Below are 15,212 nucleotides of genomic sequence, written 5' to 3'. Positions count from 1 at the left end.
AACATCCTGCTTTGGATACGGCAATTGCTTTCGTGTAACAATAGCAGCATTATGACAGTTTAGGTTATTTGGTAATTCTGAGTTGCCCATAGGTGTAAATGGTTGTCTGTCTCTCTGTGCTAGCCCTGTGACATACTGGCAACCTGTCCAGTATGTCGGACGCTGATAACGATAAGTGGAAGATAACGGATGGGAGTTTTCATATTTTAAATGTATCATTTTAATCTCAGAGAATACCAAAGAGATTAAAACATCTCTGCAAAGGCCCTGTTCTGGTTTTATTACAACTCAATTAACTTTTTTTGTAATTCATATTTTATCATCTGTATTCAATATTTTGTCATCAGTTCTTAAATAAAAATAAATAGCTTGCATATTAAAATCAGTCTGTTATTTATAATTTATGGCAGTCGTGATTTAGGTGACCGTGCGTTAGCCTCTAAATGAACTAAGAGCACCAGTAATACTTCAAGAGAAATGTGCTTTTCGGGTAATTAATTTTACTAGTTTGAGTAGGTGGGCTGGTAAAGAGCTACTAGATGGGTAAGGCATACACAGATGGAGCCTTACTGTATGTGGGTTGTGGTGTTATCATGGCAGTGTGAGGGACTACAGTATTTTCTTTTAAGGTTCTTTAAAAGTGCTCCTCCCTGCCGCTCCATTTCTTTCGCACTCCCCCATCCTCTCATCTCACACTCTCCCATCATCCCGTTGTCTCTCCTGCAGTGCTGTGATTTTTTTTTTTTTTTTTTTTTTTGGGTGTAAAAAGATCAACTGTAATTTTTGGATCGGGCCTCTTTGTGCGCCATTTAAGCTCTGATGTTTGTTAGGATGCCAAGCCTAGGTTTGTTCTAATGAGCAATGATTAAGTTATGGTCTCTCTTTTTTCCCCTAAATGCATTCAGTGCTTCATTTCAGATTTTAAACAGTCTGCTTTTCATCTATTTCTTATTAGCAGCTGTCTTCAAAGCCAAGAGACAAAACAAGACAAATGCCACTGCTGGGATCTTTTGCAGAGATTCAGGAGGGAGGACGAGTGGAAGGTTTGACACCAAAGTATCAGATGCACGATAATTCAATTACAACATCCACTGAGAGACAAGAGAAAGGAGAAACTTTGCCTGGGGTTGCTTCCTTTTCACTACTCTTCGCCCCCCACACCAGCAGCAGCAGTAGCCTATTATCTGAGCCGGATAAAAACCTCTGGCCTGGTTCTGAGGATGTCATCATTAAACCGGGCTTTGAGGGATCCCATAGAGTTTCAAACCAGCTATTTGATGCTCCTGCCTGATCTGGCCCGATTGTGTGATCTATTATGAATTAGAGAGCAATGGAGAGAACAGAGAAGAGGTGGTATTAAGGAGTTTCTACTGCAATGGAGCCATATACCACCTGAAATAACCCATCCATCCCCCCACCCCGCATTTCTATCTCTTCTATAGAGCCTCATCCAAATTTTTAACTGAGTCAGACACAAAGTAAAAAGGATAGAATCGGGGAGAAAAAGGACTTTGCTGATGCTGCTTGTTGTTTGGATGCATTGCCATGTGGAGTAGATGATGTTTCTGATGTGAGGTTTTGGAGGCACATGGCAGCAGGCGGAGGCACAGTGATGAATCTCTGCAAACACTCTGCTCTGGCCAGGGAAGAGCTGCGGCTCTGATCTCTGCGCTGTAGGAACACAGTGGGAATCAGCCACATAATGACTGGCATGTGTTTGCTCGTGTGTAGGCAGGTGATGCTCAGCGCTGCCAGACTGATGCTTGATCACTTGTCATAAAGTTCCTGATTAACTTTATTATCATAAAGAGAACCAAGTATATGAGTCCTTATCATCATCATCATCATCATCATCAACAACTTTTCTCTTAAAGCCCACTTTTGATTTTTCAGTGCTTCTTTTTTTCTAAATCAGCGGGACATGCAGGTCTGCACCATTTCATGTAGTGTTGAGCGATGGGTATTTTTCTCTGAGCACTGCCTGAAATAGCAGCTTCTCTCTGTGTCCTATAACCCCCCACCCCTACCCCAAAAGAGTCTCTTCCACATGAGTCACTGTCTGCCTGTGCTGCTCCACCTGAGGGTTTCATAAAGATGATTCTCCTTTGGGATCATACCAGCATGCATCTATTTCCTCTTCCTGAAGTGAAACTAGAGCTGGTGGTTTATGTCTTTCTCCTGCAGTTCTGGGACCAGAGCCCTGCTGAAGATTTTTTTTTGGCAGGCTGGCAGGTACCTCAGGCAGTTTATATTCACATAGACTTCTATCCATAGACTGAAATAAACCTTTTTTTCCTTCTAAAAGTCTCAAAAAATGGAAAACATGATAGAACATAATGGCTTTTACTGTGCAAAAAGGTTCAGTAATTTCTCTCTGGAGTAATCTTTGGTCCTATTTTCTCTTTTGTTGGTGTGGAAATGTTTAGGCTGCCACCCCCCCCCTTTGAACATCAATGATGTTGTCCTTCCTGCCATGGAATTGTTTTTGTTGGCTGCATAATTTTTTTTAAGTAGAAGCCAAGAAACAAATAAGGGAAAATGAAGTGTCGCGAAGACGAAATGTTGAAATCACAAATGAAAATTTTAGTGACAGAAATAACCGGTAGACTGTGGAATTCTCAGAAAGCGTTGTCGTTGCTTTCAAATCATTCAGAAATTTACTTAAGAGTCACATAATCTGCTTATAGTTGATTAATACCATAATTTGCTTGCTTCAGGCTCACAGTGAGATTGCGTTGGCTGTGAAGTTAGCGATTTGTTTATGGTGACAGGTCGAAGTGCATCTTTGGCTCGTTGATCAGCAATAATTTGGATTTATTCATCAGCCCTGGAGCCCACAAGTGAAGTCTCTTTGGTCTCCAGGTGGTACAGCAGGAGGTAGTTAGTGGCCTGGCAGGGACGCAGCTGCCTGCAGCTTCGGGCAAACTGGAACCAGGCCAACTACACTGGAGCGCCGTGAGCTTGACCAGATTTACCCCTTAAAAAATGTGCTGAGTCCGGAAAGTTGAGTAACCAGTACTCCAGTGCTGTCATAAAACTATCGTGCACCTGTTTTTTATGATTCAGTGGGTAATTCTGAGGAGGCCGGGTGAAAATATACAAGTGGGTCAGTGCTGCAAACTGCATTTTTCCAGTCACAGTAAAAAGGATATGTGCTGTCAGATATTATAGAGTTAATGCACCAGGTGGATTGTATTGCCTCTAGCTACTTGCTTCTGTATAGGTGTGCAGGTAGGTGTAGGTGTGCATATTATTAATTGTTACTGCAGTTTTGCAGGTATTTCTGTCTGTGTGATACAGAACAAGTACAATCTACAAATGCAGCTTTCTAACCAGGCTTCCTACTGTGAACCAGAAGCTTAACCAAATATGGTTATTTCCAAAAAATGCTAAAGTGAGGCTACGAACAGGAGCCCACAAACCAGCGGGTGTTGTCCAACTTTAATGCACAGTCTATGCTTGGATCCAACTTCCTACCCTGAGCTGTGGTCCAAATCAAACATCCCTCCATGCCACATACACTGCATGCCCCACAAAGTTAGCAGTAAAACGTTATGTGTGTTTTCTTGTCTCATCAGGAGTGTTTCCTGCATGAGCACATCTCAGGTCATTCAGCTGTGTGAGTGCGTTTTGTATAGTAGGTGTGTGAAAGCAACAGTGTCTAAGAGATTCCCACGGTGTTTTCATTTAACATGACACCGAAGAATCGACACCACATTAAAGCATTGCATTGCAGCAGGGAGCGTCCCGTGTGGGTTCTTGCAAAAACTACACATGATGAAGATGAGGGACTTTTTATGCCCCTGGGTGGGCAAAAATGACAGCATTTATCTAATGAGTTATAGCTGCAAACAAGCTAAACACCCAGATAGAAAAGTAGTGTCTCAGCAAACATATTTAAACATTTTGCAGGCTGTGTAGTCTCTGTGTGACAGACGGAATAAGCATTGTGAAGAAAAAAACAACATACAAGCAAAACAGCCTCAGTAAGTCAGCTTCTAAAGTGAGATTAATGCAGAAAATTTGGCTTCTTCAGACAACACAAAAATGTGCTGAAACTCAGAAATCTGCCCCCTGGAGCACAGACTGAATTATTTAACTTACATTTTTCAATTATTAATTTTAATGTCATTACTTTGATAAAAATTCTTCACATCTCCCACTACATAATCACATCAGAGCTGGCACTTGACCTTACGCGCTCCGCTATCATGAAACGTAAGAAAGTCTAATGCAAAGTTTCGTGAAGTTGCAGCAGGGTGTGTTATCTTAAAGGTTCATAAAGATTTCTGAGCTAAGAAGAATTTAGAAAACGTGAGCTCGAGTAACGGGGCGAAGTCGTGGTTTGGAAAGAACCTGGTAACAAAAACATACGAGAGGATTATTAAGGTTAAATCCTTTAAATATGGCTTCAAATATTTTGAGTAGTTTTTTTTTTCTTTTTACAAAATAGCAAAAGTTTATTGTACGAGATGGGGTGGATCGTCTTGACAATACCAACGTGCATTAAAAAAAACCTCCGAAATGTGTCTGTGTGTCGGACAAACACTGCGGTGATAAATTTGAGGGACAGGCGGAGGGCATGAAGTGGAAACAGTGGAGGGATTTTCCATTTAAACTACCGAGACCACACAGACATTAGAAAAGATACGCTGCTGCTTGTCGGTCTTTGTAACCCTGTGAAGGAATGAAAGGATGTGTGAGGTTTCTTTCCCGTGAACCACTGCTGGGAGACAGAACGGTAGAAACGAATGTCAAAGTAGAGAAAATCTATCAAGTTTAGACACCAAAACGTCCTTTTCTGTGCTGAAAAACACATCTCTTTGAGAATGTATTCTCTCGTGTTCCTGAAGAATGAATTACGCGAGGCTGACTTCTGTACGGACAATAAACACACAAAAAACCAAAACAATTTAAGACCTTTTTCTGCTACTGCTAGGACTGAAGATTTCATCATTGTTTGTCCTTTACTGCACTGTTTCCCAAGATTCCCCAAGTCTGAGTAATAGTGCATGGTTTTAAACCAAGCTGGTGTCCCCAGTTTGTGCCTCTTGCTTATTAGCATTACATTTGAGTCACAGTGGTGGCCATTGATTTCTCAGGGAGTTTAAAAGCCCAGAGACTCAACATTCAGAAAACAGCTTAAGGCCCACTGCAGTTTTTGATCCTCAAAAACTCTTTTAAACCAACTGTGTGAAAAAATATTCTATCTGTCGCATGTTTTTTGCAACTCTGCAGCGCTTTCTTCCACGGATTAGTCAGCCAATAATCTTTCAGCGGTTTATACTCTAAATATGATATTGCACCAGAAAAGATCCTTTTGGTCCAGACTGAATCAGCTGTCCATTAAATTTCTTGTAATCTAAACAAATTTGCCCCCAACTTTTCCCCTTTAGTGTCACTGTAAAAGGTCATGGGCTCATTTCCAGTTCTGTCATTATTCCTACACACTACTAAAAAAACAGGATCCACAATTCAAAGTGATCGAGTTCTACATAGGGTTGTGCGGTCAGCTGAGCGCACCATCCGCTCCGAGCTCCCTGACCTGCACTCAATCTACAGCAGGCGGTGCTGGACCAAGGCCAGGAAGATCGTGAAGGACCTCAGCCATCCCAACAACAGACTGTTCTCTCTGTTGAGGTCAGGAAAGCGATTCCGCTCCCTGAAGACCAACACAGAGAGACTGAGGAGGAACTTCTTCCCGCAGGCGATACGGTCTCTCAGTCACACCACCACACAGTACTGACCCACACATACAGTTCTTACACACACACTGGACATTCTGGACATTGTTTTCACTTCATCACTTAAATCACTTTAAGCATATTTGCACTGCACAAGACAAATGTGGATTGCACAACACTGGGCACTATATTCTTCACTTCCAGTTAATACTTGTACAGCTGCTGTTATTGTGTATATATTTATTTATATTTATATTTCTTCATACATTCTTATATAGTTCTATACTGTGTATTGTGTATTTTGTTGTACAGTTATTTTATTTTCAACTTTAATTTATATATTTTATCTTATTCTTTCCCAGTTAAATTTACCCTTCATTCTAATTTGTGTTGTACAGTTATTTCATTTTTAACCTTAATTTATATTTTATTCCTTCCTAGTTAAATTTACCCTTTTTAATTTTTCATATTTATTTCCTATCTTATTCATAGCCTTTTCCTTTTTTGTTTTCTTTAGGTCACGAGCAGTTGTCTAAACATTTCACTACATATCGTACTGTGTATGACTGTGTACGTGACAAATAAAATTTGAATTTGAATTTGAATTTGAATTTGAATTCGTTCTGAGCCTTAGCCTGTCTGAAACAAGATGTTTTGGCTCCTCTCACTTTGAGGCCATCCTCCTTTGAATCCAGCTTTCTTCTTGGCTTTGGCAAACGCAAGATTTGACATGATACAGAGCCAAAATTAGGAAGAGACCATTTGAAAGTGAGTGTTTCGAGGATTCCCAAACCTGAGCTTTGGTATCAAAGGTATTGCATGTGCAAAGTGTTAATTTCGTTGAGCAGTCATTTTCAACATTGTTTTCATCAAAACGAGACGGAGCCTGTTCTCATTCCCGATGCGTAACATACCAACGATTTGTCACGTCCCAAGGCGTCCCTCAAGAACGCGAAAGGTAACCTTCCGCATTCCAGAGTGACGCGCTGGGTTGTGGATGGAATCCAATAGATTGACCCCGGCGGTAAGACACGTTCCAGCCTTGTATTCCAGCCCTAAACCTATCCTTAATCCTAACCATGACCTTATCCCTAACCTTAACCACAGCATTAATGGTGTTAGATAGTGTTTTCCAAAGCGATTAAAGTAGAATAAATGTACATGTGCAGATCGTGTTGTGAGATGATAGCTAAATAAAAACTAAAGCACAAGAGCAAATGCTATGATGGAAAGTATTGATACTTTCATGAATAATGAATAAAAATTAGACAAGATCCAATCAGAACTAATTAAGTTGTGTGAAAAGACGGGATGAGTTTGGAAGTGATCCAATCAGAAGTAATGTACTTGTGCAGTGGAGAAACAGGGTGGGGTGGGTGGAGCTCCTGTGTTTCTCATGAAAAACACAACAAAATGTCAAGAATTGGAAGGAAGAGACTGACTTTTACGCTTTTACAAATTTTACGGCTAAATGAACTTTAGATTTAGTCTATGATAATCTTATGATCTTAAGTGGTCTAAAACTAGACTAAAACTAAAGGAAATTAGAATTTTAGATGCCTAAAATCAAAATCAAAGTTACATACATATATATGACACAACATAAGAAGGAACACTTGGGTCCCCGTGTTTTTGTACACACATCAGTGATGCTCAGAGGACGCCATTGTCATGTGAAATCTTCCGTTTGCCCATTTGTGCCATGCAAATGCAAATGCTCACATTCCTGTAAACAAACCTGGCTCTGTGTTACCAGCTTTTACCATCATTCTTTATCTCAGTAAAATTCATCTCCACTGTACTTCACTGCCCACAAACATGTATCTCATATTCTGCCGCTCGTCCCTCTTTAAACAAGTGGTTTTCTATGGCTGATAATATCTTGAGCATTTCATGACTCTGTGTTTCCACCTCATGGCCTTACAATAGGAATTCCCCTCTGAACGTGTATGTTGTACTCTCCATGACTCTCTGTTTGCGTCCCAGTGAGTGTCTGTGTGTCTGTGTGAGAGGGTTCAAGAGGGAAAAGCATGCACTCCCATGTCCTCCTAAGTGCTCCTGAATGTCACATCCTATCTGCAGCCTGTCCCTGAGGCACAAATGGACACTCCATCCACTTGTCAGGTGATTAATCTCCGCTCCTCTCTCTCTCTCCCTCGTCTCCTCTCCGCCTCGCATTCGCTCTGCACACACACCTTCGTCGGCCATTCTCCGGACCACCACACAAACACACACGCATACTTATCCAAATAACGCTCCCTCTCTGAGTCACTTCTCAGTGAAGATCAATGAGGGGACGGATGCATAATTCAGCACATTGCTTTAGAGGCCGTTGTGGGGGGGCTTTTTTCTATTAGTGCTCAGAATGGCAGCGTAATCGTGGTTCCACTGGAAGATGATGAAGTTGCACGACAAGCGCAGAGGGCAGCACAGGTGAAAGGAAGCAGTTTATGGAAAGAGGAGCGGACAGGAGAAATCTCAGCTGATTCCTGTATAGGCGTGTGTGATGGCTGAAGCAGAAAGACCTCTGGTGGTTAGGAAGCGTCCCAGGAAGCTGCGTTACAGTGCAAATGGGATTCTCAAGGCAGAACACGTCAAGGCTGATGCTTTAGTGCGACTGCTCGGCTTTGCTGAATGCTGATTACTGATGGAAGGGCTGAGGCAAGCACACAGAGGATGAGGCAGCAGTTGAGTGCAGATGATACACCTGCACAGGTTCACGACAGTATATACTAAAGCACGCACACACGCACACAATAGAGCGCTCCAGCAATATGGTAAACTCGTCACGTCTGCTTATTGCTGGATCTGCAGTGCTCTCTCTTCACCTCTTGTCCTCCATAAAGACGAGGCATTCGATTGTAAAGTGGAGGAGTTATTTCTGTCAAGGGCCGGCGCTGAGCATTAACTGTCTCCTCCGCCCGCCGCTTCTGGAGAGCAGAAACCCTCCATTTTCCACAGCCCCACGCTGAAACATTTTGCCCTTCCGTCCAGACTCGGAAAGGCAAAGTGCGTTTAATGAGACATGTCTTGCAATCTCCATCTTGTAACTCCCCATTGAAGAGACAATGAAATTTCATTGGCCCGTACAGTGTAATCCCAGACTTCCATAATGTAATTTGAAATCAAAGAGTCCCCTTCATGATGTCCCTTTATTACTCAAAGCAGCTGGATGGCGCTTTTTTGTGTGGTTTTTTGTATCGGAGCAGGTTATTGGTCTCCAGCAGGCTGAGGATGTGGATCATTTATTGTGGGAAACCAATAAAGCTTCTTTATGACAGTGCCAGGTAGGCTTACATTTGTATCATTGCTTGTAGCCTTTAGTTTTTATCAACATTATAACACTTGAGTGGTTATATTAGAGGCTGCTGCAGGCCAGTTAGGACCATTGTGGGATTAAATGGTGCGCTCGTGGATTATTCTCTGTATTAATTGCGATTGTGACGTTGACGTTGCGCCTTGAGTGCTTGAGCACACCTTGAGTCACAATATCCTGAGAGGATTAGTTTCCAAAACAAGTTTTCAGAGTGCAGCAGAGTGGAAGACAAAGAGATTAAGACATGTCTGCTTGTCTCATTTTGTATTCAGCTCAAAATATATATATATTTTTCCCCTCGTCACAATTTTCCACTCTTTCAACCCTCCGCGTGTCTCTCCAGCTGTTGCGGTGGCTCGACCAGTTATTCACACATAATTACAATCTATTTAGGAGGAATCAGTGAAAAGACCAGCACTCTTAGCAGCTCATTTTCTACTAAATTAACTTGCGCTCCGAACGACTCAAGTACAGGCCTCCTAAATATTTTTGCATTGTCTCTAAGTAAAATAGTTTTTTTTTTTCCATTAGAGCACACTCACACATGAACACAGTGTTGGAATTTGATGAATTGGGACACCGTTAATTGAAATGTTGGTTGTTTTCCTGTAAAAATAGCCCTGTAGTGCTCTGATAGCCTTTATTAGTCTCTGGGGCTGTGTTTAAATGGCACACAGAGAATGTCATGTGTATAAATCTATTACTGCTTGCAGATAAATAAGCTGGTGAAAAATGGGGAAAATACACAAATAAGCTTGATTTGCAGCTTACAGTGTTAACACATTTAGACTTCTTTGTTGTGATAATTATCGTTGTCGAACTTAATTCATATGATTCCGAGTTCATAACTCGTCTATTATTGTTTAGGTAAAGCGTACCTGATGGCTGTCCTCCTTCTCTTTGTCTGTACTTTCCTATATAGACATGATGTACCTCTAAGTGTCACAGTGAATTGAGAACAGCAGGGTGGGAGGTACGCTGCACACTCTGAGCCCACGGGGCACGCCGAGATCAAGCAGTGGAGAGAAACGAGACATTCCCCTGCATACATGAATATCATTCTGGTTAGAGGGGAAGATGAACAAAGGACACCGAAGTTAATGCCTTATCTGGATTTTTAAGTGCATCTTATCTATTCTTATTTCACTGACATGCAGGCATAAAGAAACTAAGAAAAAAGGAAAAGCAGCTGTGGTCTTAATGGCATATAAGAAGCATCTACAGTATATTAGGTATTTGTATCTTAACTATCGATCACATGACTGCTTACATGCGGAGGGGGTGGTGGGATTGATCAGTCCTAGTTATCAAAGAGTAAATCCATAAGGGGATAAATGTAGTCTCTGCAGAAGCTCCTTAAAGCTGTAGCTCTTCAAGTCGTCACCAACAGGCGGCCATACTGCTCGTAGTCTAACCGAATGGAATTATACAAGAAAATTACATTAATGCTAAATTTATTACCGTAGCAAACTCTTGCAAATTGAAAGTCTGATTGAATATGCATGATGTCTATTTGTTTATTTATGTTTGATTTTGTGCAGAAACCGTGATGGTGAAGGTTACAAACTATGAAAACTTTTTAAAGTTTCACTCAGTCAGCCCCAGAGGTTCAGCTTGCTTCCCTCCTGCACTGTCTATATAGGCAGCACACTCAGTTAAAAATCCAAACTCAGTGTGTAAAAACTTGACTCGAGTTGACACGTTGGCATGAGACAGTACGTGCAGCCTATTCAGGTTGCATGGGCAGCCCACAGCTCCTCCAGGATGGCACTTCCATACAAGATGTCAGAAGACGGTTTACTGTGTTTTCCAGCACAGTCTAAAGAGTGTGAGGGAAATACCAGGAGACTGCCATTTGTGAGAAGAGCTGGGCAGGCCTGGAGAAGGGCATAAACCCAGCAGAAGGACCTGCTGCTTTGTGTGAGGAGAAATAGGAGCACTGCCAGAGGCCTACAGAATGACCTTCAGCAGACTACTGACCAAACTGTAGGAGACACAAAGGTGGAAAGAAGGCCTGATGTCCTTTAGTGGGAGCAGTGCTCACAGCCCAGCATTGTGCAGCTAGAATATATTAGTCTACTTCTTTAAAGTCAATAACAAGTTTTCTTTCCATGTATTTAAAATATGTAAGATTAGGCTCCCTTAATACTCTGTTTAAATAAAAATTGTGTTTATTACATTAAAAAGAATTATTCATACCCAAGGAGCATGAATAACCAACATCAGTATCTTCAGAATAGACAAGCCTATGGGATAAACAATGGTGTCCCAGCCACATCAGGTCATTCATCACTTTTTCGTGCCCTCTGCAAACAGCTTTGGAACTCATTACAGTCAGAGCGGCTTGCCATCTTTATGTATTTAGTCGTTTGCTTGTTTTTTCTGTATCTGTAGTGTTTTATTTAAATGCTCAAACCGGTGAGGAGGTTTTCTCCATTTGCTTGCACGCTTGTTTGTGCTGTGTGGAGCTCTCTGGGCAGCTGTGCATGACAAAGGAAGACCTAAGTGGCCAGATGCTGCTCTGCTGGAGGACTGAGATATTGTCGCTGGGCTTAACAATGATGGAATTAGACTTTAAATTAAATTTAATGAAACCTTTAATGTTCCTCCGAATGATTTGCAATAAAATCACTTATCTGCTCAGGGAGTTCCTTTTTATTGCTTTATAGCTGTATTCAAGGTGCCCTTGAGCAAGGCACTTAGCCTACACTTCTTAAGAAGCTAAGCCAGATGTAAATGTGTGCAAATGCACTGTTTATGTATGCTGTCCATTTGTGAAGCAGACCGCATATTCTCTGCAGACCTGGACAAATAAAGGTCAAAAGAATAATGATCATCATTGCCACCAACATTACAGCACTTCAGTATTTCCCTGCTCCCCTTTCTGCCAAACACCCAGAACAAGCTAATTAAATCTTCTGTCGGGCATGGAAATCACTCCGCTTTCATCCTCCCTCCATTCACGTCAGTCACATCAGGAACATGCATAATGACACGTGTTTTAGGGCTGTAATTCCCCTGTGAATGTTAGACATTTCCCTCTGATCGCCCCCGCCTGCATGCTAATTGCTGATGTGGCGCTGTTTTGAGCCTGCTGTCTGTGCGCCGTGCTTGTCGACGACGGACACCTTTTAAAGTGTGCTGATGAGGGTGTGTGGGGGCTTTCTCGAGAGTCAGTTTGAGAGGATATGCAGATCAAACCACTCCACAAAGACACACAGGTTGTTCGAACTCACTCGCACACAGACACACTTTCTCTCAGGGCTAACGCACTGTGTGGCTTTTAAACTTAGCTGCCACTTTTTAGGAGTCTCTAAAAGTAGAAGCAGGTGAGCACAGTTGATCCCGGTGAAAAACAGTTAAAACATTCATAGGACAAAGAGCCAAATTCCCCAGGATGCATGTTTATATAAACTTAGTACAAAAAGAAGGAATTTTGTCTAGCTCAGTTATTTCTTTGATGTAACAATGCTTTGTGGCAATGAATCTTATACTGTTGGAAAGCCAGTTTATTTCCCTTATAATGAGCCCATCTTTGTAAGGTATGAACAGCAGAGTTGAGTATGTGGGTTGCACCAATAAAAAACTTGCCAAATCTGCTCTGGAACCGAACTCTATCCTCCAAGATGGCCACACTCGCCCCCACAGATCGGGGTTTATCAGAGACTACCTCCAGAATTTGGGAGTGGAGAGGATGGAATGGCCTGTGTGCAGTGCTGACCTCAACCCCACTGAACATTTGTGGGATCAGCTTGGACGTGCTGTTCTTACCAGGGTGACCAACGCAACCACATTGGCTGACTTGTGGCAACTGCTGGTTGAAGAATGGGACGAGCTCGCTACCAGCATGAGGAGGAGGTGCCAGGCTGTTGTGGCTGTGCATGGATCTTCTGCATGCTACTGAGGCCTCTGTTTGTTACAGGAAGACATGTTTAACTCGCCAATAGTTCTCGTTGCTTCAGACTTCAATCATCCAATCCAAGACACCAAAACACCAAACAAGAGCAGCTGTTTGGCATTGGCAAAGAAGATTTGGTAACTTTTTCATGGGCTCAACCCATATACTCAATGTGTTCCTTACAAATGCGGCACCATCAAAGGAAAACAAACAGGCTTTCCAACAGTATAGGATTTAATGGCAAGAAGCATAAAAAAATCGACCAAACACCTTACTTTTTGTTCTAAGTTTAGTTGTGGTTTATCATAAAAGTTGTGGAGGAATGTCTTCTCTCTGTTGGCCTTCTGCCTCTGTTTGGCTTCTCCTGCTCTCAGCATGTGTGTGATTAAGTGAAGGTGTAATGAATAAGGACGGTGCCCTCTTGTTTGGCCTTGCATTGCTGTTTTCCAGCTGAGAGAGCTAATAACCTGTTAGTGGGGGATTAACTGTGAGATTACACAATACCAAAGTAAAGACTTTTTGGCTTTGGGGATTGGTTTCGAATTTAGTAACAAATTCCAAATCTTTGACAGTGAGGTAATGACAGGAGCTTTCCACATTTGCTCCCGCTGCTCAAAATGTGGGTTTATCGACGTGGTGCTCAGAGTACTTGTGGGCGAATCGGTGGAGATAAAATGAAATTGTCCTGTGTTTGTGTTTTTCCTCAGACCAGTGCGGTGCTGTGTTCGGGAGGCTGTGCTCTGCTGGCTGTCAGCTCCCTGTTGGCCATCATCACCATCTTCCTGCCCAGTGGAGGATGTGAGAGAAGGATCTGCACCCTGGCTGGATACATGCAAATGGCTGCAGGTCGGTAGAGACGTGAAGACACACATCAGCACAATCGCATACATACATACCGATCCATAAATGTATAATTTTTGAGATAAGAGATTACCTTCTTATGAAAGATGATGAAAAAAATATTTTTAATTGAACTGATTTCAGTTTTTTGCTTCGTGCTGTAAGACATCCTTCACTACTCCGTGCTCTATTAGACTATTAGATGCATTCTAATAGCACTGCCTGTTACTGGGATTCTATATAAAAAATACAAATAAACAGCTGAACTTGCCCATCAGTCAAAAACAAGAGCAAAAAAAAGACACAACTTGAGGACAGCTGCAGCTAGGCAACAACAGTCCGCATGGAGGGACTAAGCGAGTGAGATGAAGGCGAGGATGGATTTAGAGCCTGCGGTAAAAAGACAATTATGCCTCCTTAACACAGGTCATTGGTTCAGAGCTACATGTGACTTATCAGGCCGCTGGTTTCCCTCTAACGGAGAAGTGGTCCCGTAAACAGAGAGCAGTCGGCACTTGAGCTTAATAAACCAATAACACACCACGGCTGATGTCGCTGCTTAGTACTGGCCTTCACACTTCTTGCTTTGCGCATTGGACCATTTTAATGGCATGTGGTACAAAAGGTGAAGCATTTTTCTGCGGTTGTATTAGACGATACGGTTCATGTGTGCTTTATTTACAGCAGTGTAATTCCCCATTTGTGCGTTAGACCGGCTGTAATACGTGAAAGATGCTTACTGTGCCTCTCCTGGTTTAAAAAAACAAACAGTATTTGATACAGTAATTCTGTGTACACACACCATGCTGAAAGTTCTACATGTGACGTGAGATTGAGCATCGTGTGTAATAGTCATAGACTGTATATAAAAGACGGAGGTAGCATTATGACCTCCATCTTGATGTGGCTGGACGTGACCACAGGGTGGAGTACTAATTCATCAGTCAATGCTTGCGAGCTTCCTTAGCCCATTTACACAGGATTACAGACTGATTTGGGATTACCTGGCAACCACTGGTCACTAGGGAAAAAAGGAGTATACCCTGTCGGTGAGTATTTCCTGGAGTATTTCCAGTTTGCCAGCAGTGATTGTTTTGGTCAGTGGCAGAGTTTGGTAGTGCCTCTTCTACTTTCTACACCGGCAGCACCCCCAGCTAAAGCAAACACAGCGTTTCCACTGTTGAGAACTGTTTCCTTTTCTGAGAAAGGGCGACTACAGGTGTCCTGACCTGTTTTTCTGACATTATATATAAAAACTTAGGGCTTGAGTTGCCCCTACCCACTCTGTTCAGATGCACAAACCCTTGATTGTTACTTTTTGTCTCCTCTTATTTATTTACATAAACTTTGTCCTCACCTATAGCTTATTTAGATCCCTGCAAGTGGCATTTAACTAAGCATAATTAGAGACTAGATTCATTGGCCAGGTTAAATCTTTATTGACAAAGGTGGACTTTCACAGGCTATGGTTAAT

The 15,212-nt window shown here is 42.1% G+C and overlaps 1 protein-coding gene across 1 annotated transcript in view; it reads left to right on the top strand.

Moving 5' to 3' along the window:
• Nucleotides 1-15,212, top strand: part of LOC120745184 (transmembrane protein 211) — a 122,018-nt gene that overhangs the window by 21,972 nt on the left and 84,834 nt on the right. The window contains exon 2 of the mRNA XM_040049911.1: nt 13,606-13,744. Coding sequence (XP_039905845.1) covers nt 13,606-13,744 — 139 coding nt within the window. The remainder of the gene's footprint in view (nt 1-13,605; nt 13,745-15,212) is intronic.

Source organism: Simochromis diagramma, unplaced genomic scaffold (genome assembly GCF_900408965.1).
Source record: "Simochromis diagramma unplaced genomic scaffold, fSimDia1.1 OVJJ01000050.1, whole genome shotgun sequence".
NCBI lineage: Eukaryota > Metazoa > Chordata > Actinopteri > Cichliformes > Cichlidae > Simochromis > Simochromis diagramma.
This window is presented reverse-complemented; position numbering and strand designations above follow the sequence as displayed.